Here is a 24,780-nt window from a genome sequence, read left to right as displayed (position 1 = left end):
GAGCTGGGTCGGGAAGGTTGCGGGGCAGAGGGGGAGGTGTGCGCTGTGTTTGGTGATGTCACCGCAAGTCAGTGAGCAGTGAAATTTAACACCGGTCGGATTTGCTTGGCTCCCCTTCTCCCAGGCAAAGCAGCCGGCGGCAGTCCATGCCGAGCGCCTGCAGTTGCCACCGGCACCCTCGCACCAACTTGATTTCCGAAGTGGGTGTGTGTGCTTGTTTGACAAATGTTCAGGCGCGGGCTGTTTCCAAGGACTTCCTCCCCCACTTCATCTCCTTCCCTACCCCCACCCCTTTCTCCTCCCAGGCCCAAAGCAGAGGACTCCACTGGAGTCACAGAGTCGCCTTTGAACCGCAAGTGAACTCGAGTGCTGCACTGGCAGCCCGGCTCCCGCTGCTGCTGGCGCCCGGTGGCCTCCCAGTGAGGTTTACCTCCTCGCCAGCCCTCCCCGGGGAGCGCAACCCTGGGCTCGTTCCTTACCGAGCCAGGCAGGGAGCTAGGAAGCCTGTCCTCCCCTTCGGGTGCTATTTCCTACCTCCCCCGACTTCAACCCCCACTCTTTTTTTCTTGTTGTGGGTTTGGAGCATGGTTTTCATGTGATTTTTTCCCCCTTTTTCATGGACAGTACCTGCACCGTAAGCAGTTCAGAGTTGGCTTCTGTTTTCCGTTAGCGCTTTGCTGCACGGACAAATGCATACAAATGCATTTAGGAGCCCACAGGACAAGGCGTGGAAAAGTCTCCCCCACGGCAAAAACGTAAGTAGCCCACCCGCCTGGGTAGGGTAGGGGTTAGACCAACCCCTCTCTCCACCCCCTGGTTCTACTGAGCCTGATGGAAATCTGCGGTCCGGCTCCTTGGCACTTTTTGGTCTTAGGAGCGGGAGAGTATCCGCGGGATGTTCCCCTTGTCTTTTCAACTTGTAAAATACTGAGTTTGAAAGGATGCCTCATGCCAGCGGGTCTCAGACAGTTTATGCTAAAGCCATCTTGTGGCTCGAGAGGACAAGCTCGCTGGCACGACTCCCAAAGCCCAGGGCCTCGGCTCCCGAAGCTCCAGAGCCAGGCTCGGATGATCTCCCCCTGCTCCAGCTCCTGCTGCCCTCTTGCGCCCTCCTCCCCTTCTTCTCCCGCAGGGCCCGGGGAAGTCCCGCTTCCCGGTGATGCATCTCAGGGCGTCCAGCCTTGTGATTGCTGTGACGCTAGAGGTCCCCCACGGTAGGTGTGCGCAGACTGGACCACTGGACACAGGAATGAGGCAGGGTCGCCCGTTGGGGGAAGGGGCGTAGGGGCGCTGCTTTACTAATCCCCTCGTTAAAAGACCAACATTGCCCATCCAAGCTGAGACTGCGCCCAGATTACTGCTGTCACTGGGGAAGTGGCACTCGAGGCGGGGACTGGGGAGGGGATCAGGACACGGGGGCGGGCCTGCCCCTCCTGGGGAGGTTTAGGGCAGGTCCTGACAGGCACCCCACCTCCCCTTTGGATGCTGTACCTGCTCCCACGTCTTTACTGGGAAAAGGGACCAGGGGTTGCGCGGCTTTGGCTGGACGCCCTGGTCCCCCTGGAAGAGGTCAGGGGGTTACACAAGTTTGCTTCTGGCCCCTGGGTGAGAAGGGTGAACACGGCTGTGGAAGTCTGCAGAGAGGCTGCCCCTCAGGAGGGTAGGTGGGAGGAGGGTAGGGAACAGAATTGACCGTGTCAGCTGAGGGCAGGCGGAGGCGGGGTGCAGAGAAAGGGAGCCTTGTGGCGGTGTTTGTGTGAACATGTGCTTCCCAGCCGCGTGTAAGCCAGCCTGACTGGGGCTTGCGTGCGTGCTCTCTGACCCCTGGAAACCTAGCTGCTGGGCTTCCAAGCTGCCCAGATGCACCTCCACGCACACTCGCATCCTCATGCAACAGTGAGGAGGAAACCACCCAACCTCCGCAGCCCCGGCGCGGTGCTGGAGGCTGGGGAGTCCCAAGAGCTAGTAGAGGTCAAACTCTGCGGGTTGCCTTCTCAGAGCGGCTTAGGCAGGTCGCGTGGGGTTCCCAGGCAGGAAGTTTCCCGCAGCTGCTACGGTTCTCAATAAACATCCCTCTGTGTGGACCAGCCTGGAGAGCAAGTCCGAGGTTGCAGCCGATCCTGCGGAACTGGCAGATCTTTCCGCTGACCAGGGCGGGTGCAGAGGGGCTCTAGCCACGCTGCCCTGGAGACTCCGGGAGAGGTGGAGTGAGGCCCTCCACCTCCTGCCCAGCCAGCCTCTGCGTGCTGCCCTCGCTGCCATTCTGCCCCGAGGGCTTTCCCTCTGCCACAGCGCGAGGCCCACGCTGGTGACTAACACTCCCCTTGGTAGTTGTGACCAACCTCGTGGGTTAAAGCAGATCTGTTCCTGGGTTCTGTCTTGTCTGGTTTACACTTCCCTTCCAGACGCTCCCAGAAAAGGCCCTGCATAAATTCTTGGGCAGTTTGGGGTTTGTAAATTGGGTCCAGATGATTCGGGGGGAGGGAGACAGAGAAACCAAATAGAATGAATTACACCGGAGGAACTTCTGAAGAAAAATTATACAGCGGAGAATGGGAAGAGAACCCTTGTACAGAGACGTGGGGATGAGTAGCAGGTTCTGGATGAAGGTGTTTGTCTCCCATGACCAGCAGAGGCCTTGCAGCCCTTGGTTATCTCATAATATCCAATGTGTTCTATTACAGGAGCCGTTGGGGATGGGCTGCAGAGAATTAAGGGCAATTCATAATTACATCAGATTACAGAACTCACAGCTCCAATCACATACATGCGAGCTTAGGAGAGATAATGATTGGGCTGAGAAATTCTTTCTAGAAAATCCAGTTTTCATAAATAATTCGAAATTTTTCAGTTTGAAAAATAATGCCACCAACTATTCAGAGTTTGAAGCTGGGGGCGAGGGTGGGGGGTGGATTTGGAAGAAGCAGCTGATTATGATGTCAGGCCACTTAGAATCCCCGATGAAATTCCTGAGTTTTATTTTCCTTTTGTGGTGATGTTGTGTAAGAGAGGGAATGCCTCTTAAAATCACAGTTCTGATTAGTCACCCCAAAACATTTCCAGTTTAAAACTGGATCTTTAAAGACACTTTCTTTCATGGGGTCTTTTATATGGTTGCCTAATGTGAATTTGTAGAATTAATAAAAGGAAACAAAATCCCAAAGTCAGCTTTAGATATCTTGATTTAACACAGTATCAGAAGGTCTCCCAGGCAGGCCATTGTGATAATTAAAGACTTTCATAACAAAAAAGGATTTTTTGAATATAAAGATCAATTTCCTAGATGGCATGAAATTCTATTTTTTAAAGTTGCTTAGTTATCTTTGTGTTCAAATAAATGTTTAAACTGATGTCTCAGGGAGAGGAAATGTAATTTATGGAAAGTACTTTTGAGTGTCATTCAGACATTCTGCTTGGTAATTTGTGAAATTCAGAATAAAAGTAAATTTTATTATGGGAATTAGAATAGCTGTGCTAATTTCCTCAACATGCCTTGCAACTATGACTTATTTTAGAATTTATCACTCTGAGAAGTAAAGACAGTTTTATTTTCGTTCCCATAAAAAGCTAACATTCTGTCATTTGCTTGTTCATCATTCACTATTGTATTTATTCAGCACTTGTTTACTGAACTCCAACTATGTGCCCAGTGTGGTTCTAGGCAGCAGGGATACAATGATTGAGTATAACAGATCTACAATTGCTACCATCCCCATGTGCCCAGTCTAACAGAGGAAATAGTAAATGAAACAACCAAGTATAACAAAATGAGATGAGGGTATACACATGAGGGGCACCTAGCAGTCTTGGGTGGGTGGGTGGGGTAGGAAAGGCTAATATTCGAAGGAAAAGGTAACCAAAGGGAATGAAATCTAGACTGAGATCATAGTGAAAAGACCATGAAATTTTCAAGACAGAGGAACAATAAAAGGCTCAGAAGTGAGACAGCACAGTAGTACATTTGAGGGCCTGAAAGAAATGGGTTGGAGTACACATTCTAGGGAAGAAGTGACTGGAACTGGAGCTGGAGAGAGAAACAGAGACAGATTCTGAAAGGCCTTTAAACCATGTTTAACAAGTAGAGGTTGGGGAGACTTGACTTTTCTTGATTTGGGAATCAATGTACAGGTAGAAGATGCCAGAGAAGTATGTATTTGTTGAAACTCAAGACCACCTGATAGTTTCATTGACTGAAGATTCTCTGATTCATTAATTTATTTGAAAATCTCTGATTCATTAATTTATTTGAAAATCTGTGCCAGGAACTTTACTAGACTAGGCAATACTTTAACATTCTCTGTGGTATTACTAGGCCAGACTAGTTTAAGATGTATTTTTCTTCCCTCCTACTAATTGGACTCTAGACACTTTGATTCTATGAAGTTCTTAAGCATTTATCTCCCTTGTACTGCATGTTTTGCTTGAATGTTTGGAATTTAACCGAAAGCTCTACAGGTTGAGTACTGCTTATCTGAAATGCTTGAGACCAGAAGTGTTTAGAATTCTTAATTTTTTCAGATTTTGGAGTATTTGCATATATATAATGAGATATCTTAGGGATGGGACCCAAGTCAAAACATATGTTTCATATGTATCTTGTATGCATAGATGGAAGTTAATTTTATATAATATTTTTAGTAATTTTGTGCATGAAATGAAGTTTTGACTGTGACCCATAAGGTCAGGTATAAAATGATTCTAGTATGGCATCATTTAGGCACTCAAAAATTTTCAGATTTTGGAGCATTTAGGACTTTGGATTTTCAGATTGGAGTGCTCAACCTGTAATATGCTTCACACTAGTTTAGCTATATAAGTACCAACTGAGTTGAATTAAGTCTGAAAAATTCATCGTAAGTACATTAGTGACAGTACTACTTTGCTCCCTGAATCATCCAACTTTATGTACACTGCTTTGATGAAAATTCTTTTTTTTTCAGTTATTTTGAGAACAAAGAATAGAAATTTTACTATTTCTGGATCTTAGTAGCTAGTAAAGAGCAAAATCTGTAAAGCTGTCATGACTTAGAGAAGTTTTTGGCATGTAAATGTAGTGTGGTGGAGATTGTTGAAATTATTGATTTATATCATGTGTGTGTGTTTTTCAGATTAGTTCACCATTTTCAATTGGTTTAAAAGAAGGCCTCCAACTCATAAAAATGTTGCCTATTCACAAGATTTCACAAGTCCTTCTTACTAGTGTAAATGGAATCTATGTAGGAATGAGCATCAGTAACCTGAAGACATATGTTATAATACCTAAGAGTCTCATGGGTACCCTAAACAAAAAGATTTCTCAGATTTCCCTAAAGTAACTTGGATCCTTTGAATAAAGAGGAAGTTGAATGGCTCTAAGAATCATCTAGGAACAATGCCTGGGATGGATATTATTCATTTACATGTTCTGAGTATGGTCTTTAGATACCTATTTTCTGCCTTATCCTCTTTAGGCCTTTCCCCTCACATGTCTGGTTATGTTTGGACTATGACTGATGTCAAACTGAAAATGTGACTAGCAGCCAGACTCATGCAGAGTGTTTCTTATTTTGTTAGATACCAATATCATGGGTTATATTTTTTGAGCCTTTATTAAGTGTTTGTTACCATACTGTTGACTTCTTTTGGACATGGTCTGATTTTGTTAAATGTCTGAGTATATGTACTTCTATAACTTCGTATTAATGACACATGGTCCACATATACAAACCAGTGAATGAAAACAAACGTGCTTTGAATATTTGAAAATGTTCATGTTTAATATACCGACAAGACTATTTGTGGGAGTAAACTAAATATATAAATGAATTAACAACTCAGTAGATTATTTTAGGTTACTTAAATAGTATTTGACCAAAACTATAGGAAGACCTTTATAGTTTTGTGGGTAAACAATGAACACTTTATATATTTGTGTGTATATGTGTGTGTACAAATTTGCAAATTACTTAGCAAAATGTTATATATATTTGTATATAACATTTATGTATGTTATATATATTTGTATATAACATGTATGTATGTTGTATATATATACATATATATATATATATATATATATATATATATATATAAAACATTTTGCTAAGTAGTTTTATAATTTGCTTTTTGTCTTTTAATGCCAATATACTAATGGGATCCCATCATACATACAAATTACAGGATTTTACATTTGGAATGTAAAACACAAAAACACAAAATTAGTATTATGTCTTCACATAATAGATGAGTCAGCTAAGACCCAGAAGAGGACAAAGAACAGCTGCTTTCCTAGAGGACTCTACCATCTACTGCTAATGTGGAAACTTGATAAGTTTTATTTGTTTAGGAAACATATAGTAAATGTAATATCATAAGGGGGAAAATCCAAAGAAACAAACCTAGTCCAACAGACATTTCCCAAGAATCTTGGATTTACTAAATAGTTTATACAATGACGGAGTTTGGTTCTTTATCAAACTGACTATGCCCATGAAACTTGATCCTTTCTCTGTGAGCCCACTTCAGAGACAAGAAAGTTAAAATGAAAATTAAGGAAAAAAAGATGAAGACTTCCATATATGCTACCGTAGCAGATTTTTTAAAATTCTATTTCCCTTCTCTCTCTTTGACCATCTAACTAAAAATGCCTGTATTTTATTTTACTTTTTCCAACTGTTAAAAGAATCAAGTCCATAAGGAAAAAGTGAATTCCTCAGTCATTGGGAGATAGTACTTTTGATTTTTCCTTTTAAAAAGTATATACTGTCAATTCCATGTAACACATGGGTACACTAGAGATAAAGATGAAGACCTGCTGTTTGCTCAGATATTTACTTTCATGAAAGGTAGGCCTTACAGAGGTATAATAAAGTCACAATTAATGTATCAAAAGTACAGAGATGGGGGGAAAAATTCATTCCCCTTTAGAGACAATGGGAAACTTCATGGAGCAAGTATTGATATAATTAGGCTTTGTTTATACTTAAGAATGACAGGTGGAGACTGGGAGGGCATTTCAGATGTGTACAGGTCTTTCCAGGGAATGCAGAATAACTTGGTATGGCTGGAACTTTGGAGATATCGGGGTAGTGGGATCCATATTACTAAAAAAGGAAATTGAAGCTGAATAATAGGGGCCTTGAATGCCTTGTAAGAAACTTTTCCTATTCTTTTTCAGTTGGCTATTAATTTGGGTTGCAACCAGACAAAGAGACTCTATTTCAGTCATTGATCTTTACTATTCCATTAGTCATCAGCTTTCATACATAGGTACATTTAAGTAAGGTATGGCTCAACTGATTTGTCATAATCCCTAAGATCACCTGTCTAAAGGATGTTGTTTGATGTGTTCAGGTTTTCCTGCCTCACACCAGGAATGGACTTGTTAACATGTTTATTTCCATTTTTCTCCACTGAGGTCATTGGGGAAGTTTATGAGTTTGCTGAATTGCTAAATGAATAGTGCTGGCTGTTGTGCTCGTCATTAGTTATTTTTAAAAGAAAAGTACCTTTTGGGTTGTTTCTATGCATCTGAGTGAGGCTGATTACCTTGGGCAGGTGAGACATGCTTCCACTCACACTGAACTTTCTTCTTAAGACAGCATAATTCAGATGCACTATCCTTCAATGATTGTAATCCTAAGTAAGCAGTTTTCTAGTCTCACTGATATGTATCCTGACAGTTATATGTTGAAATATAAATTTGAAAGGTAAATACCCTCCTTAGTCAAACTCTAAGTCACATTAGGATACATCCTAGAGAGTGCAGGCATCATTTTAATCTTGCACAATGGTCTTCAACCTTGTTTACACATAAGAATCACTGGAAAATGTTTTAAAATGTCTGTGCCATGGACACATTAAAGTCAAAATCACTGTGGGGCAGGGACAGAAAGATTCAATTATTAGTAGGTTTTAAAACTTCCCAGGTAATTCCAGTGTTCATCCAAGGACTAAAAAGATCCCAAACAGGTGGACTTTATATCATCTCTTGAGGCTCATTTATTTTAGAGTGGTCCTCAGAATGTAGTCCCAGATAAGTAGCATCAGCATCACCCAGGAACTTGTTATAAATGCATATTTTTTAGCCCCAGATCTACGTAGTCAGAAATTCTGGGGATGAGGCCCAGCAATTATTAACAAGTCCTTCATGTCATTCTGATCACACTAAAATTTGAAAACCACTGACCGAGTGCAATAGGAAAGGATTTGAAAAGGGCCAAATAATATTTTAGGGTCATGGCATAAAATTATATACATGTGATTATAAGCCAAAGTAAAATCTATTTAGATGTATTTTAGTGACATTGTAAATATAAATACAGTGAATGTTCTAAATAGTTTTTTTCTCAGAGTTTGGTACACATAAAAATCTGCATTAGAATCACCCAGTTAAAATGTATGCCTCCTGGATATCCACCCCAAATTTTTGAATCATAATCTGAATTAGCAATTCAGCAAAATCAAACTTCCCCAGTGACCTTAGTGGAGAAAAATGGAAATAAACATGTCACCAAGTCCATTCCTGGTGTGAGGGGCCCAGAATCTGCATTTTTTTTACAAGTTCCTCAGGTGAGTCTAACATTTGGGAACCATCCATCTAAATGAATAATGTCAGAATGTTTTATGGGCCTCATTAAAATATATGGTTTACTTCTTTATCCATATCAGTTGGGATTTCTGCAATGATTCAGTTGATTTGTTTGTAGAGTTAGTGACAGTTGTTAAGTATTCTATTAAAACCTTATTTCATAAGAGCTGTGCTCTGGACTCAGTACGGCCATAGAATGTTCATTTTCAAAATTAACAAAGGATAAACACCATTTGAATACAAATGAAATTTGTGTTCCATTATAAATAGTCTAATTTTATATTTGTTGGCTTAAACTTTGTAAAAAGATCTTACATTAAGATGCTTCTTATGCTAGTTGATAAAGGTAAAAAACATTTTATTAGTAATAAATAGAAAATGTACCAATTATTACTAGTACATCACGAATTTAATAAAAAGGAATTAATGGTTTATAGGAAGCTCTGTAATCGCTTTGTACAGAACTGTGTTTTGCAAATATATCATTTGAACAGTCCCTGAGTTAGAATAAAAAACAGAATCAGGGTCTATATTAGCAAAATTAGGTAAAGAAGTATTATTTTCAGCAGGCTTATCTCTTGTCAAAATTATTTCTATAATTTTCATTTTGGAGGTATATACAGCCAATTATAAAGAATGCTCAACAAAATCTATTAAAAGTTTGGTTATACTAACAATGTCACAAAGGATTTTTGCTTAGATAGCTCATCATTACAAAAGAACACTTTAAGTTGCAGTGATCGGGTATTGTGCTCACAGCTACTATTAATCCAAATGCCCAGTGTTGACATCTACAGACCATTGCTATTTTAAAAGCCAAAGAATCATGAACCTAGCACCAGTGATTTAAGTATGATATTCAAATGGCTTTCACATATAACCATTAATTTAAACAAATAAGTTTCTATTATCACTAGAGTTAAAGAACCGTAATTTACATTATTTTTGTGGAAATTTCTATTACTTCGTAGGAAATTGCATATATGGTAATTTAACATAATATATGATGATAATACCACCTATACTAGTTCATATTTATTGAATGTGTCCTATGTGCCAGGTACTGTTTTCTGTGCTTTACATGAACTTTTTATGTTAATCTTCAGAAAATCTTGAGACAATTTTCACAGATAAAGCAACTAAGGCATAAAATGATTAAAAAGTGTGCCCAAATCACATAGTAGGTGGCAAAACCAGAACTTCACTTCAGAGCCTTTGCTCTTAACCACTGTGATTATTAAAATATCATGCTGTTTGAAATAACAGTTCAATTATTAATATTACATAGACTTTGTTTTGGATTTTGTATGATTGTAAATGTCCAGTTTTTCCCATATGCCTTTTTCTTTTCCTAGGAAAGCATTTCTTCATTTTATCGTACTATGTGTAGCTGGCGTTGTTCATGCACAAGAACGAGGTAAGAAAATTACGTTTTAATTTATTTGCTTGCTTAAAAATTCTACTCCCAGACAGCAAAAGTGCATAACTTTTAACTTATCATAACCTTAATTTCAACATTAAACAATAAAAAAAAATTCCACCCAGTACCATGAGAATGTAAGGTTAAAGAAATCAATTTTGGGGGGAAATATGACCTTTAAGAAATTACTCATATCTTCTGTCTGTGAAATTGCTTACATTTTTAAGCAAACTCTATAAAAGAGAAGTTTTGTACAATAAAAAGGCTTTGTTTGTGACTTCATTTTAAGTGGGAGTTCTTGGGGGTGGCAAACTGACTGAATTACCTTTGCACTTCTTGATACAACAAAAGCATATAATAAATGTTCCGTCTAGATTTGCATCATTAAGAAACAAGATGGAATTTGTATACTAGTGGGCTTAGGATTTTATTTAAATCAAATGGGGAGGTTTAGAATATAAACCTAAACCTGTTTTGTTTGTGTCTGCTAGCTAATTACTCTGGTAATATGATGATAGAGTTTCAGGAGTCTATGTATACCCTAATTCATTCATTTAAACATAATTAAAGTATTTTCTATTTCCTGTGTAATATCCTATTGCCAATGATTGAAAATGTAAATAAGATAATGTCTCTAGCATCAAAGTGAAAAAAATGCCTTTGTCAAAGGCTAAAAACATACCAAAGTCAAAGAGAAAAATCCTAGAACTGTGCTGGACCTACGGATAATATTACCAAGGCCTCAGTTTTTTGTTTTTGTTTTCTCCTCTACCTTAAAGGTAGCAAAGCGCTCCTCTGCACAGGGCTGCCAAAGCATTAGTTCTGACAGAACCAAGTTTTCAGTTCAGTGATCAGTTTGATGAACCCCTTGTCAGTTTGATCAATTGATCAAATAACAGTAAGAAAAGGACAAGTAAACCAATTATGAATGAAATCTGTGCAAGGTAGAAAGAGGGCAAAAAGGAAGAGTGGTACTCTGGTTGACCAAATTGACAGGTAGATACAGATAAATATTCTTTCAAATATCACATAGATGAATTAAAATATTTCTTGGAAGACGTTTTCTAAATCTCTATTATGGAAAATGGTAATGATTAAATTAAGCCACATGTCACATGTAACTTCATGATTCTTGACCAAGACATTTACGTTACTTCATTTCACTTGAAGTAGCCATGAAGAGGAGAAAAACTCTCTCAATTTACTGTTATTATCACTGTTACTGTTTCTGAGAACTTACTCTGAACTGCTAGTCACTGTGCTAGTAGAATATGCATTTTCATCACTACTGCCTCATCACAGGGTTTTGTAATTATGGCCATGATAGAATTGCTGAAAGTAAGATTAAGGAGAATAGGTAACCACCTCTAAGTAACAGCCTAATTAATGGAAGAACCAAGATTCGAACTCGTATTTTGTTTGCAGAGTCTACAAATTCCTTAAAATTCAGTCTCCTAAAGCCACAGAGAAGATAAGGAGAAAAAGAATAACAATTACTAATTAGGTATGTGTTTTGTATCATGGCCTTTGCTGGTACTTTGCAAATATGATTCTAATCACCATAATGAACCTGCAGAGTAGGTATTATAGATTAAGAAACTGAGGCTCAAAGAAGGGGCTCACCTACAGCTTAGACTTGAATCTAGGTCTGTCCATCTCTGAAGACAAAACTCTTTCCCTTAAACATCCTCTAGCTTCACAGTTGTCAGACACTGGCATTATGAGTTTAATAATTCACCAAATGTATTATTATCAAAATATTAGAAACCCATGCAAAGAAAGACATAGGGAAAATTAAATATTGATGAACAGATTTTTTTAAAAATCTAAAACCAACAAAAGGAGTAAATGAAAGAAACAATACATCTCTTTCACTTTTAAGATCTCATTTTTGGAATATAAAATATATTCTTTTATTTCAGGGCAAGCATCATAATTTTCAATTTTATACACCTAAAATTTTATTGCTGATTCTTAACAAAAAGAAAAATCCTTTAGAAAACCTCTCAGACTTTAGAAAACTGGATATTTTTGAGCACAAAAAAGAAATGGAAATAGTATATTATCAGAAACTTAGAAACACTTTTTTCCTAAATGAAATTTTCGTTTAAATTGGCATGATGTAATATATAACATCTAAGCAAGAGACTGGAAAACGATTATCAGAAACATTGTGTTTTTATAATGATCACAGATATCATTTATATTAATACTCCTGAATATGTTTATTTGAGGTATTATCCTAAGTTAGACTTCTCAGAAATAAATATATGCTTATGAGATGTTTCAAAACTTAAGTATATCAAAGAATTACAAGTACTATACAAAGTTTAAATGTCAACTTGTATGAGAAAACATATATCAAAAAGCAGTATCCTTTCCCCTTACTCACTCCTAATATTCTGTGCCCAAACTCTTTTAGCACCTTCTTTTGGTTTTTACATCTATATTTAATACTATAATATGTTTAAATATTATGTTGACTTCCTATTAATGATGAGGATTTAACATTTCTATACTATTCTCTGTGTCTTCTTTCTGTCCTTCTATTCTCTCAATGTAGTTTTATCACATTTTTGTTTAAATTAATATTCACAGTGTGTAGCTTATTATGACCATGTGTATTTTTTAATCAGTGAGCCATGAACATTTATATTTTTCTTATAACTATTATGAGAATGCCTCATTTTTTTTGTTTGCTTTATGTTCTATGTCACTATCACTAAATCTCATATATTTTGAAATATATTTCCCCCCAATACTCTAGAAAAACACCAAATACTCTAGAAATTTGACTTTTTTCTTGGTGATTTTCTTTTGCATGCTAAAATCCTGCTCTGCTATCGACCAGTAGTTTCTAAGCTTCCAGTAGAGCTGATATCTGTGTTAGATGGAGTTTCTTGGAACTCTTGTTTCATTTTTCATAGTCTATTTCCTTATTTGGGTGGAACGTATCCTCCAGTTGCATCCTGAGAATATGCACTTGGGTGGTGCATGTTTTAGAACGTTCCATTTCTAAGTATGTGTTTATTCTCAGTCTTACAGGTAGTTCAGGTGAGTATAAAACTTTAAGCTGGAAATATTTTTCTCTCAGAATTTGAAAGGGTTTCATCTTTTGCCTTTATCTGGGTTGCAGACTTTTAAATCTGATGTTATATTAATTATTGATCCTTTGTATGTGACCTTTTAATTTCCCTTTTAATCTTTTAAGATCATCTATTTACCTTCAGTGATTTGGAATGTCACAAGAATCTGTCATGGTACAGGTGTTTTACCATTCATTGTGCTGGGCACTTAGTAGGCCTTTTCAGTGTGGAAGCATCCTTAAATTTCTGGGGATTTTTCTGTGGTTTTTTTTTTTTTTTTTCCTGATATATTTATTTTCTCTTTCTTCAATAACTTTTAAATATCAAATCTTTAATATTGAGCTCTTTATTTTCTTATTTTTAGATCCTATTTTCCATCTTTGTTTTATGTACTACTCTATATGAGATTTTTCATCACTTACTATTCCAAATATTTTAATTTTTCATTTCTGCTGTGTTTACATTTTTAAGTGCTTTTTCACTGAGACTGGTCCTCCTCCTTCTTTTTTTTAAAGCATCCTGTTCTCATTTCTTTGATGCAGTGCCTACACTTTTCTCTCTAAGGATAAGAATGATGATTATTTTCAACTTTTCTTCTGCTTTCTGCATTGTCTTTGTTCTAAACTTTTGTATTGGTCTGTCTTTTATGTTGGAGAGGTTCTTTATAAAGTATGCGGCTTTTCTATTACCATCTAAAAGTAAGACACTGACTGTGTGTGGAGCTCATGCCTATAATCCTAGCGCTTTGGGAGGCCAGGGTGGGTGGATTACCTGAGGTAAGGAGTTTGAGACCAGCCTGGCCAACATGGTGAAACCCCATCTCTACTAAAAAATACATTAACAACAACAACAACAAAAATAGCCAGGTGTTGTGGCACATGCCTGTAATCCCAGCCACTTGGAAGACTGAGGCAGGAGAATTGCTTAAGCCGGGTAGACAGAGGTTGTAGTGAGCAAAGATGGCACCACTGCATTCCAGCCTGGCTGACAGAGTCAGACTCTGTCTTAAAAATAAAAAAAAAAGGAAGACAAGAAAAATATGTCTGACAACTGTTTGAATGAGCAGACTAGTTAACTGAGATGTTTTACAAAGAGGATGATCAAGTAGAGACCTGTCTCACTATTTTGTTATGCTATACATGTCTGAGGCTGCAGAACTTCTCTAGAGAAGGATCCTTCAATGTCCTACATGTAGAATATAATCCTGGTTGCCACTGTTATTACAGTTAAGTGATACAGAGGTTCTTGGGTTGGTGGAGGGGAGGCTTGTCTCACGATTTTGTATGTCAGTTTTAGCCAAATCCTGTCTCCATGTGGTGCTTCCCTTCCATTTTCCTCTATGATTGACTCAATGCTTTTGTGTCATTAACTTTTGATCTCCTTTATTCTGGAAGCTTCTTGAACAAACTTTCAATCCTCCACCCTCATATATACCCAACCCCCAATTTGAAGCCTCAATGCCAAATTCATTGATTTGGTGCCTTCAATTCTCGAGCCTTTTCAGGACTTTGCAATATGAATCAGACTGCCTGTTACTAGCATTTGCCTCTGTAAGCCCTTAGGTTCAGTTTTTTCAGCTCTGGTAATTTCTTCATGTGCTTTTCATTTTCTAAAAATTTGTTGATCTTTTTTGTCTGCTGTTGTCTCTTCTACTCATTAACTTTGTCCATGTAGTTTTAAACCACATTTCCTTATTCCCGTGTTAGTAAGATTTTAAGAATGAGAAGAAATAAGCATTTATGTGATCTGTCATGGTTTCAGTTAATTCCCTTAGATTTTAACACAGCTAAGAAAAAACATTTTAAGTACATTTAATTAATATAAATTGTGTATATTTTTATGTCCAAGTTTTAGATGTGATCTAATGAATAAATGATTCTATCTCAAGAAAAATTAATTATATAAGCTTGAGTTTTCTTAGAATTTGACAGATGTAGACACCCTTTCTTACCTAATATGTGTATTTTCCTTATTACTTTTCCTATGTTGGTGGGCTGGCTGCCAGTGAGATATTGACATAGGTACCATACTTCTCTATGATGAGTTGTACCATGCATAATGTGTAACTAATTCTTAACATGCACATCTTTCTCAGGTTCATGATCTCTAGGTGTGAAAACCACATGTGTAAAAATCTATGTGTAGAACACTCATCTTGAAGAATTTCCTGTAGAAATTAATCTGCAATGTGTTTATTGTTAACAGAAGCAGTTCATTGTAGCTGCAGTAACAAGTCCTTTCTGCCAAACACGTGTATGGGCACTTAGCCAAAACTTTTATACATAGCTTAGAGCTTCATTTTTCATTTTATAAATAAACTTGCATTTATCTCTTTATACAGAATAGTTGTGCTATTTAAACTAAGAATACTTTAAAGAAACAATTCCTACCTTTAACATACCCAGTGTGACAGTGGTATTTAAACACAGGTGTTCCAGAGCTAGCAGCCTGGAGTTAAATCCAGCTTCCACCATTTATTAGCTAACTGACCTTGAGCAAGTTTCTTAAATACTCTAAGCCTCATTTTTAACAACTCTAAAGTAAAGAAAATAATAATACTTACTACAAAAGGCTGTTGTGCGGATAAAATAACATGTGAAGTGCTTAGCACAGTGCCTGTTACATAAGGATACAGTAACTTTGAGTAAAAAGAGGGAATATTCCAGATCCTTTTCTTTCCCATATCCTCATACTATTGAAAAGCAAAATAAAACAGTTTATTTTAAACAGTTTCCTTTAGTTCCTTAATTCAGTGAACTGGAGCTAGGAAGCTGTATTTGAGTCTTGATACTGATATTGATGATGTAGCTGAGACTATAAAAAATAATACAAAGTGGATATTGGGCAATTATCTAGTTCATTTAGTCAGTTTGTGTAAATTGGTAAGAAAAAGAAAAGTGTGTTGATGTCTGTATAATCTTTCTCATTTGCAAATTTGGTGATTTTGTTTTAAATAATCATATTCGTTCTTTCCTACAAACTGGAAAGAATATAGCTTTGGGGACTTAGCTGATCAAGACAAATGAAAATTTAAAACAGGGAAAATTCATTAAATTTAAGTGCCATGTTATATTAATTTAGTTATTTAATATTTAATAGTTAATTCTATTAAATTTGTTATAATTTATAAAGTGATATATTACTCTTTTTATCTAAAAATTTATAACTTTCTCTTTTTTTTGAGGAGGAGGAGGAGTTTCACTCTTGTTACCCAGGCTGGAGTGCAATGGCGCGATCTCGGCTCACTGCAACCTCTGCCTCCTGGGTTCAGGCAATTCTCCTGCCTCAGCCTCCTGAGTAGCTGGGATTACAGGCAAGCGCCACCATGCCCAGCTAATTTTTGTATTTTTAGTAGAGACGGGGTTTCACCATGTTGACCAGGATGGTCTCAATCTCTTGACCTTGTGATCCACCCGCCTTGGCCTCCCAAAGTGCTGGGATTACAGGCTTGAGCCACCGCGCCCGGCTATAACTTTCTTTTAAATCTTTTAAGCTACCAGTTACTAAGAAATGTAAAAATCTCTCCATTTTGAGGGGTAAACATAATAATGCTGTTCTTGTTCTTCCAATCTGTGATAGAATTTCATTGCATATTGAGATATAGTGGTTCTTTGGTTCTCTGTACTTGTAAAATGAGTATAACCACTGGATCTCCCATATCTATTTCTTTAGGCATATATTGTATTCCCCCCAACAGAGTCAATTGATATAGCCAATGAGTTTAATGTCAAAGACTTGGTTATGACTCATAGTTTTATCATCTACTAAGACTTAATTTCTCCTTTCTCCCGCTCTCTTTCTTCATCTATTTCCCCTCTCTCCTCCTTCTCTCACCCCCTTTCTCCTTCTCCCTCTTCTGTCTTTTATTCTAACTTGTGACAGCAATATCAGTACTGCTTACTATACAAGTTTCAAATGAAAGGCAAGTAAGTTTGGGCTGTCTGTGTTCATGTAGAATGTCAGCTTTGTAAGCTTAGATGACTGATTTTATTAGCATGCTGAGAGAGGATCTATTTCTCATTAGTGTTTAACAAAACAACAACAAACAAAAATTGCACTGATGCCTTAAAGGAGAGGTAACACTTGAACTGAGCCTTATAAGATGAATAAAGGTTGGCATGAAGGCATATACTTAGCAGGACTTTGAAGGGATGAAATAAAAAAACAGATAAGCTTTGTTATGGCAAGAAATTTAAGGAAGAATAAATACAGAGAGTGGAGAATGCTGCGAAGTGGGCAGATATATCAGTGAAGAAAAAAATCAGTAAGGGGTATATATTAATCTGTTTTCATGCTGCTGATAAAGACATATGCAAGATTGGGCAATTTACAAAGGAAACAAGTTTAATGGACTTATGTTTCCACATGGCTGTGGAGGCCTCACAATCATGGTGGAAGGCCAAGAGAAGCAAGTCACATCTTAAATGGATGGCAGCAGGCAAAGAGAGAGCCTGTGCAGGGAAACTCCCCCTTATAAAACCATCAGATCACATGAGACCCATTCATTATTGCAAGAACAGCATGGGAAGGACCTGCTCCCATGATTCAGTCACTCCCACCAGGTACCTCCCACAACATGTGGGAATTCAAGACAAAATTTAGGTGGGAACACAGCCAAACCATATCAGGGTAGTATAAAGTTAGAGAGCTGTCCCCAAGACCATCCTTACTTCTGACATTAGCTTCAAGTTAAGGGGTCCCCAAGACTTCTCTCAGCCTCAGTAATACTCTAGAAGGACTTACAGAACTTACAGAGACTTGTTAGAGTATTCACTGCAGTGTTATATTCACAGTGAAAGATACAGATTAAAATCAATTCAAGGAATGAACTAAGGGTCTAGAGCATCCTGAGAAGAAAGAACAGTAAGTACAAATGCCATGAGTTTAAAATTACTTTAGTGGGTTTAAGGATTAAGAAAAATACTAGTTTGCCTGGAGCAAAGTTAGGTTAGATTAAATGATAGGAGATGTGATCAGAGAGATAAGAAGGGAATAAATGGCATAGGTGTCTTATAGGATGGAAAGTCATTGGAGGATTTTGGTTAGAAGAGTAGCATAATCTGCTTCACACTATGAAAAGATAATTCTGGCTTCTTGTGTGGTTGTGAGGCTCTTTACTGAGAGAGACACTAAAGTAAGAAAAATGAGGTTTGGGGAAAATACATTGAAGTGGAAATGCTTTTGGAACATCTAATTTCTATTGGATAAATTCAATAGACAATTGGATATGCAAGCCCAGAAAAGAGGTTTGTGAGTCAGCATATGTGGTTGCTGCAGCCATGGTTTCGATGAAGTCATTAAGCCTGGTATTTAGAGTAAAAAGAACAAGGCGTTGTCTTGGTGACACCACCATTTATTTTACACTTAAGAAGCAAATAAAGGAAGGAGATACAGTCAGTTCTGCTATTAAGTAACACATACCTTTCCTAAATTTCACCATGTTAAGAAATTAGCTTTAGAGGATTGCCTGCATGCAGATTTTGCTTCTGCACTTCCTAGTTGGGTGACCTTGGGCAAATTAACTTTTCTGTGACTTACTTTTCATAACTCTCAGATGGTGATAACAATAGTGCCTACTTCATACAGCTATAGTGAGAATTATGTGACTTAAAACATTAAAGTTCTTAGAATAATATGCAGTACATGGAAATTTAATAATTGCTGCTGTAATTCTTATTATTAAAAAATGTAAAGCACCTAATATAGTGCTGGGTTGATCATCAAGATTCTTTAAATGGTAACTGATTTTCTAAGTAGCACAAACTGGATTGATTTTGTATGTAAGGCCACTCACCAAGCAAGCAATTTACTTCAGGTGACGTAGTTATTTCCTGTTGTAAACATTGGTAAGGCATATCTAAATTCAACTCCAAATTGTGATTTGGTGATACCCAGGTCCAGATATAAATTAAATGTTCAAGAGTCTGACCTCTGATTGAAAGCCTTTCTTCTTCTTCTCTCCCCTACCCTTATTATTTATTTATTTTTTTGGTCTACAGTTCTCCCCAACTCAACTCATATGTGTCTCTAGCCTTAAATGTTTTCTAGTCTCTCCTCTTAACATCTTGCTCAAACACATTTGCTAAGTGTATTCATACTCAGATATGAAAGCTTAAAATTAGGATGACAATTTGATGATTTCACTTCAGGTACCAATTTTCAGGTACCAATTTCAGGCTATCTAGATAGTATTCCTCACTGAGATTTCTGCAGGGCAAAAGTGATTCTGCCATGAATAATTAGTGACATTTGCCAAGGGATATGTGGAGTGGTGTGGGGAATATAATGGCTGAGAGGTTGTGTGGTGGTGCAGTCAGAGAATTTGAAGTCATGCCGATTGGGCTCAAAAGCAGCCCAACCAATTATCAGCTGCATGACCTTGACCAAGTATTTTAATCTCTCTGTGCCTCAGATTTTTCATTTGTGAAATGGGTGTAGACTTTAAACATAAACTTGAAACCAAGAGATATTATCTTCCCACTTCTGTTCTTGGATGTCATACAAAAGAAAAAAAATGAATGAAATTATAAACAGATTTAAAAACCATTTTCAGTAAAACTAGGGGACTAATATAATCTGCAAACTCCCAAAATATGCTGAGAAAAGCAGGTGCCACGTGGAATAAAGTCAATAGTGAGACTTCAGAAAGCACCAGCAAAACCAGACTTTCTGAAGATGAAAAGCACACCCCAAAATACACCTTTAGCCCTTGTACACAAGTGCTGTAAGGTCTGGAGAAGGCAGAAACTGCCAAGGGGCAAGTGTAATAAAGAAGCACAGATAGTAGCTAAAATGGATTAGTGGGGACAGATCTCAGAAAATGCAAAAATCTAACGAGATGAAGGATTCATTCTGAAGCATATATCAATGTGAGTGGATATGGAGGAGGGAGAAAGAAGGATTATACATAGAGCTGACTAAAGAAGTCCTCCTGAACTAGATTTGGTTCAGAGAAGAAGGTGGGGCTAGAAGCTGTTTAAAATGAAACTGGTAATACCAGAGCAGAGCCTTTGGGTTTTGAGACACGGAAGTCATGGCCCATCCTCTTCTTGAACCAGCATCTTTCTATAAGTTACTAGGCTAGGAATTAATGAGTAAAAGAAGTTGGCACAGCACAAGTAGAAATACACAATAAGGAAACATGTAAGGAAAATGAGAATATACACACACAAAATGTTTCTATAAACAGAAAAATATTCTGACCAAATATATTCCCCTTATCATCTATATAAAAAAAGATAGTAAGGCAGAAATAAAAGAACTCAGGGAAAAGTAAAAGAAGGCAAGATATTAAAAGAATATGAATTGTGAGCTTGTAGAAATCAGAAAAGAAGTCACAGAAAAATTACCTCACAAATCAAGATGAAATTGGAAGGAGCACAAAGAGAAAGTATACTTTGTAGGAAATAGCAAAGAGAAATAACAAAATCAAACAAAAATGAATTTAAAAAACAATGAAAAGCATTACAGAAAAATGATACATATAGAAGACAACAATTCAATATACTTAAAGAAATTTTTGAAGAAAACAACCAAAACTATGAAATAGAACCAATATTCAAAGATACAATTCATTAAAAGTTTGCTGAAGTAAATTTAAAAAGATTTGAATCTATGCAATGAAGGGGCATACTATGCACCTGGAAACGTTTATCAAGAATGATCGATATGGAGCCACATTCTGATAAAATGACTGCATTTCAAAGATAAAGAACAACTCTTTGGAGAATGTTGGTAAAAATATGAACTCACTTGTAAGGAGAAAAACATTTAGTTGACTTCTGATTTAGAGAGACCACTTGAGAACCATGGAGCTACAGCTGCAAAATATTCAAGAAAATAGAGTATCATGAAAAAATTTTATATCACATGAAATTTAAGTTACAACTCCACAAACAATCAATTCTGAAAAGTTCAACACTCAGGAAATGTTCCCATAAACCCTTCTTGAGAAAACTAATAGAGGATAAACTTCAGCCAAAGAGAAGTGACTTGGGAAGCTACTACAAAAGGCTGGCTCTATTTGTCGAAAGAAAATGTGGATAAAAAAGAACATATATGCCATATAAAGTAACAATGTAGGAATGGTACAATTACCAAAAAATAGTAGGAGAAGAGAGGAAAAAGATGGAGAGTAGATTAATTTTGCCGATTGCCTTATCTGAAGAAGCTGGTAAATATTATGCAAAGTTGGTAAAATAAATGAAAGAAATATAAGGATATTTAACAATGAAAAGGTAAACACTGAGAAAGATACTCCTGTTGACTAATATTAAGATGGTATGGGAAAGGGTTAAAGGGAAGAAAAAATAAAACATTTTTCAAAGGAATATATGCCTAATGAAAGGACTAGGGGCATTATATACATTTAAAATTTTAAAGGAATCCTGTAGAATAAAAATACAAAACCCTTCTAAATCTGAAAAGACATACAGAAAGCAAAGCAACTGAAACAAACTACATAGCGAAAGACTTCAAAAATTAAAGTGGTAAAACATAATATAAAATAATATGACAGGTTAAACAAACCATAATATTAGCAAATGTAGATAGATTTAGTTTATATATTCAAAGAAAAAAATTTCAGATTGGATCAAAAACAAATGCAACCCCTTTGTCTTTACCTAAAACAGTGTTGCAAAGTATAGGAAAAGAAAAAGGCAAAAGTGTATCAGACGAATGTAAACAAAGAGACAGTCAGAGGAGGGGAGCTTAGTCTTACTACCAGTTAAGGTAATGCCCCCCCCCCCCACAAAAAACCCAATAAACTAGCCATCAAAGGTCTTTTTGTAATTCCGAAAGGTGCAATACTCAATAAGTATGTGAACCGTATGATTATGCATGAAAACCATGATATCAATATTCATAAACCAAAGACCACAAGAGAGAAAAGGCCAAATAAACACACTTCTGGTGAGAGACTTTACCTCTCAGTCGATGGGAGATTAAATGTATAAAAACAAACAAGAATATAGAGGATTTAAATAGCATAAACAATTAGGTACAACTAACTGGTAAGTATTAGATTTTGTACCTTAAAACACTTTTCCGAGAGTTTATGAAATGTTATTGAAAATTGACCACTTACAAAGCTAATTGAGTTTTAAAAAACAAAGTACTGATTAGATACCATTTTCTGCTCATAGTACTAGTAAGTTAGATTGTAATAACAAAATCAGAAAACAGAAAGACCCTTCTAACTGAAAATTTAAAACTTTTTTAAACCATTTGGGTCAAGGAGAAAATACAAATAAAAATACTTTTCAGAAAACAACAAAAATGAAAATACTACATATCAAAATTTATGGGATGCAGCTAAAGCAGCACTCAGAAAATTGTATAGCTTAAATGCCTTATTATTGAGGAAGAAAAGAAAAAACTAAATACAGAAATTAGCCAGGTATGATGGCATGCCCTTGTGTGCCAGCTTCTCGGGAGGTGGGAGGATCCCTCGAGTCCTGGAGTTCAAGGCTGCAGTGAGCTATAATCATGCTGCTGTACTCCAGCCTGGGCAACAGGTGGAAACCCTGTCTCTAAAATAATTAATAATAAATAAGTTTTGGGTTTAGAGATTGTCATGTGTACAGGGGGAGGGGCATGTACTTGATTCAAATTATTGAGTATAATGTCTTACCCTCTACCTTTCTATTTCTTATTACCCATAATTATTGAGAGAACATGCTTATTTTGGAAATTACTGCTGCTACAAGGAAGATTTTCTCATATTCAAACATTTATATGAACAGATGAATGCGTAAAAGTAAGATTCTTTCTCTCTCTCTCTCTCTTTTTAATTTACAGGCATAGATATTCTTCATCAACTAGGCCTTGGAGGCAAAGATGTAAGACACTCATCATCAGTGACTGCTGTACCATCATCATCTACACCATTACCTCAGGGGGTCCGTTTAACACAATTAGGTGTCATTTTAAAAAATGATGCTTACATCGAGTCTCCTCTCATGAAAATTTTACCAGTCAACTTAGGGCAGCCATTTACAATATTAACTGGGTTACAGTCACATCGGGTGAACAATGCATTTCTCTTCAGCATTAGAAATAAAAATAGACTGCAACTAGGAGTACAGTTACTACCTAAAAAGTTAGTAGTACACATTGGAGGAAAGCAGCCTGTAGTTTTCAGCTACAGTGTTCATGATGAGCAATGGCACTCATTTGCCGTTACTGTTGGAAATCAAGTTGTCTCAATGTTTGTTGAGTGTGGAAAGAAATATTTTAGCACAGAGACTATTTCAGAAGTTCAGAGCTTTGATTCTAATAGTGTATTTACCTTAGGAAGTATGAATAATAATTCTGTCCATTTTGAAGGAATAGTATGTCAGTTAGATATTATTCCTTCTGCAGAAGCATCTGCAGACTACTGCAGATACATGAAAGAGCAGTGTCGCCGAGCAGACAAACACCAACCTGAAACAAGCCTTCCTTGCACGACTCTCATACCAACTAAGATACCAGAACATTCTCCCCTGCCCAAAGGATTTGCTGAAAAAGTACTGTCAGAGGATTCATTTACTCAAGACAAAAGCATTCCAAATATCATAAATAATGATTCTGAAACCGTGTATAAGAGACAAGAACACTCGATATCAAGATCGCAGTTAACTTCTCTTCATTCAGGAAATGTCTCTGCTGTGGATCTCACAAACCTTGGGATTCAGGCCAAAGAAATGATCACTGAGAAAGATACTCAGACAAATTTAAGCCTGTCAGTGACCCCTCATCACCTTAGTGAGGCAAGAATGAATACCAAGAAGAAATTTAATTCTCTCTTAAATGTATCTGGCAATATCACGCAACATGATGATAGAGTAACTGGTCTGTCACTGTTTAAGAAGATGCCATCTATTCTTCCACAAATAAAACAAGATACAATGACTAATCTCAAGAAGGCTATCACAGCAAATCTGCACACTAATGAACTCACAGAAATGCAACAGATTTTAAACACAACATTGTATAGAGAGACAAATGAGCCATCTGTGGATAATCACCTTGATAAAAGGAAAGAAGGTGAATTTTATCCTGAAGCTACATATCCCATCGAAAATAGCTATGAAACTGAGCTTTATGATTATTATTATTATTATGAGGATCTAAATACAATGCTCGAAATGGAGTATCTGAGAGGGCCAAAAGGAGACACTGGACCTCCCGTAAGTTTTATTTTAATTTAATATCTCTTAATATGCTAACTTACAATACAAATTAAAGAGCGTTCTCTGGATCAAACAACACATAATGGGTAAAATCCATCATAGAAATGTGTCCTGGCATAGTAAGAGAATTTATGAATTTATGCTTGCTGTAACACATCTGCCAGAATGTAACCCTGGCTCAAATATTGTGCTTTTGTTCTTCAATTGGTAGGCTGAAAGGTTACTTAATTCTGGAAAAGTAGTGGGCAAACTATTTTTCTTGTTGATTTGAAATTAAATCAGAAATTCAACTGCTAAATATAGGTCATCATTCTTTGCATTTTGAAAATCAGGATGAATTCACAGTCATGTTAAGAATACAAAAGATACAGTAGATTAAAGAAAAAATATATTAAATACATCCACTAAATATTCTTACAGCAAAATAGCATCTAATGGATTAAAATAGAGTTGAAAACTTACTTTAGATAGAGATTATTGTGTAGTGAATCACTGACTGTGCTTTGTGATATGGTCAATTTATATTTA

At 36.9% G+C, this 24,780-nt stretch overlaps 1 protein-coding gene across 2 annotated transcripts in view; it reads left to right on the top strand.

Moving 5' to 3' along the window:
* The first annotated feature begins 247 nt into the window (after window positions 1–247).
* COL24A1 (collagen type XXIV alpha 1 chain) overlaps window positions 248–24,780 on the top strand; it is a 400,711-nt gene continuing 376,178 nt past the window's right edge. For both annotated transcript variants that reach the window (XM_074381116.1, XM_039473942.2), the window contains exons 1-3: window positions 248–755; window positions 9,925–9,986; window positions 22,877–24,249. In XM_074381116.1, coding sequence (XP_074237217.1) covers window positions 700–755; window positions 9,925–9,986; window positions 22,877–24,249 — 1,491 coding nt within the window. In that variant the 5' untranslated portion in view covers window positions 248–699. The remainder of the gene's footprint in view (window positions 756–9,924; window positions 9,987–22,876; window positions 24,250–24,780) is intronic.

This window comes from Saimiri boliviensis, chromosome 11, assembly GCF_048565385.1.
Source record: "Saimiri boliviensis isolate mSaiBol1 chromosome 11, mSaiBol1.pri, whole genome shotgun sequence".
NCBI classification, from domain to species: domain Eukaryota; kingdom Metazoa; phylum Chordata; class Mammalia; order Primates; family Cebidae; genus Saimiri; species Saimiri boliviensis.
This window is presented reverse-complemented; position numbering and strand designations above follow the sequence as displayed.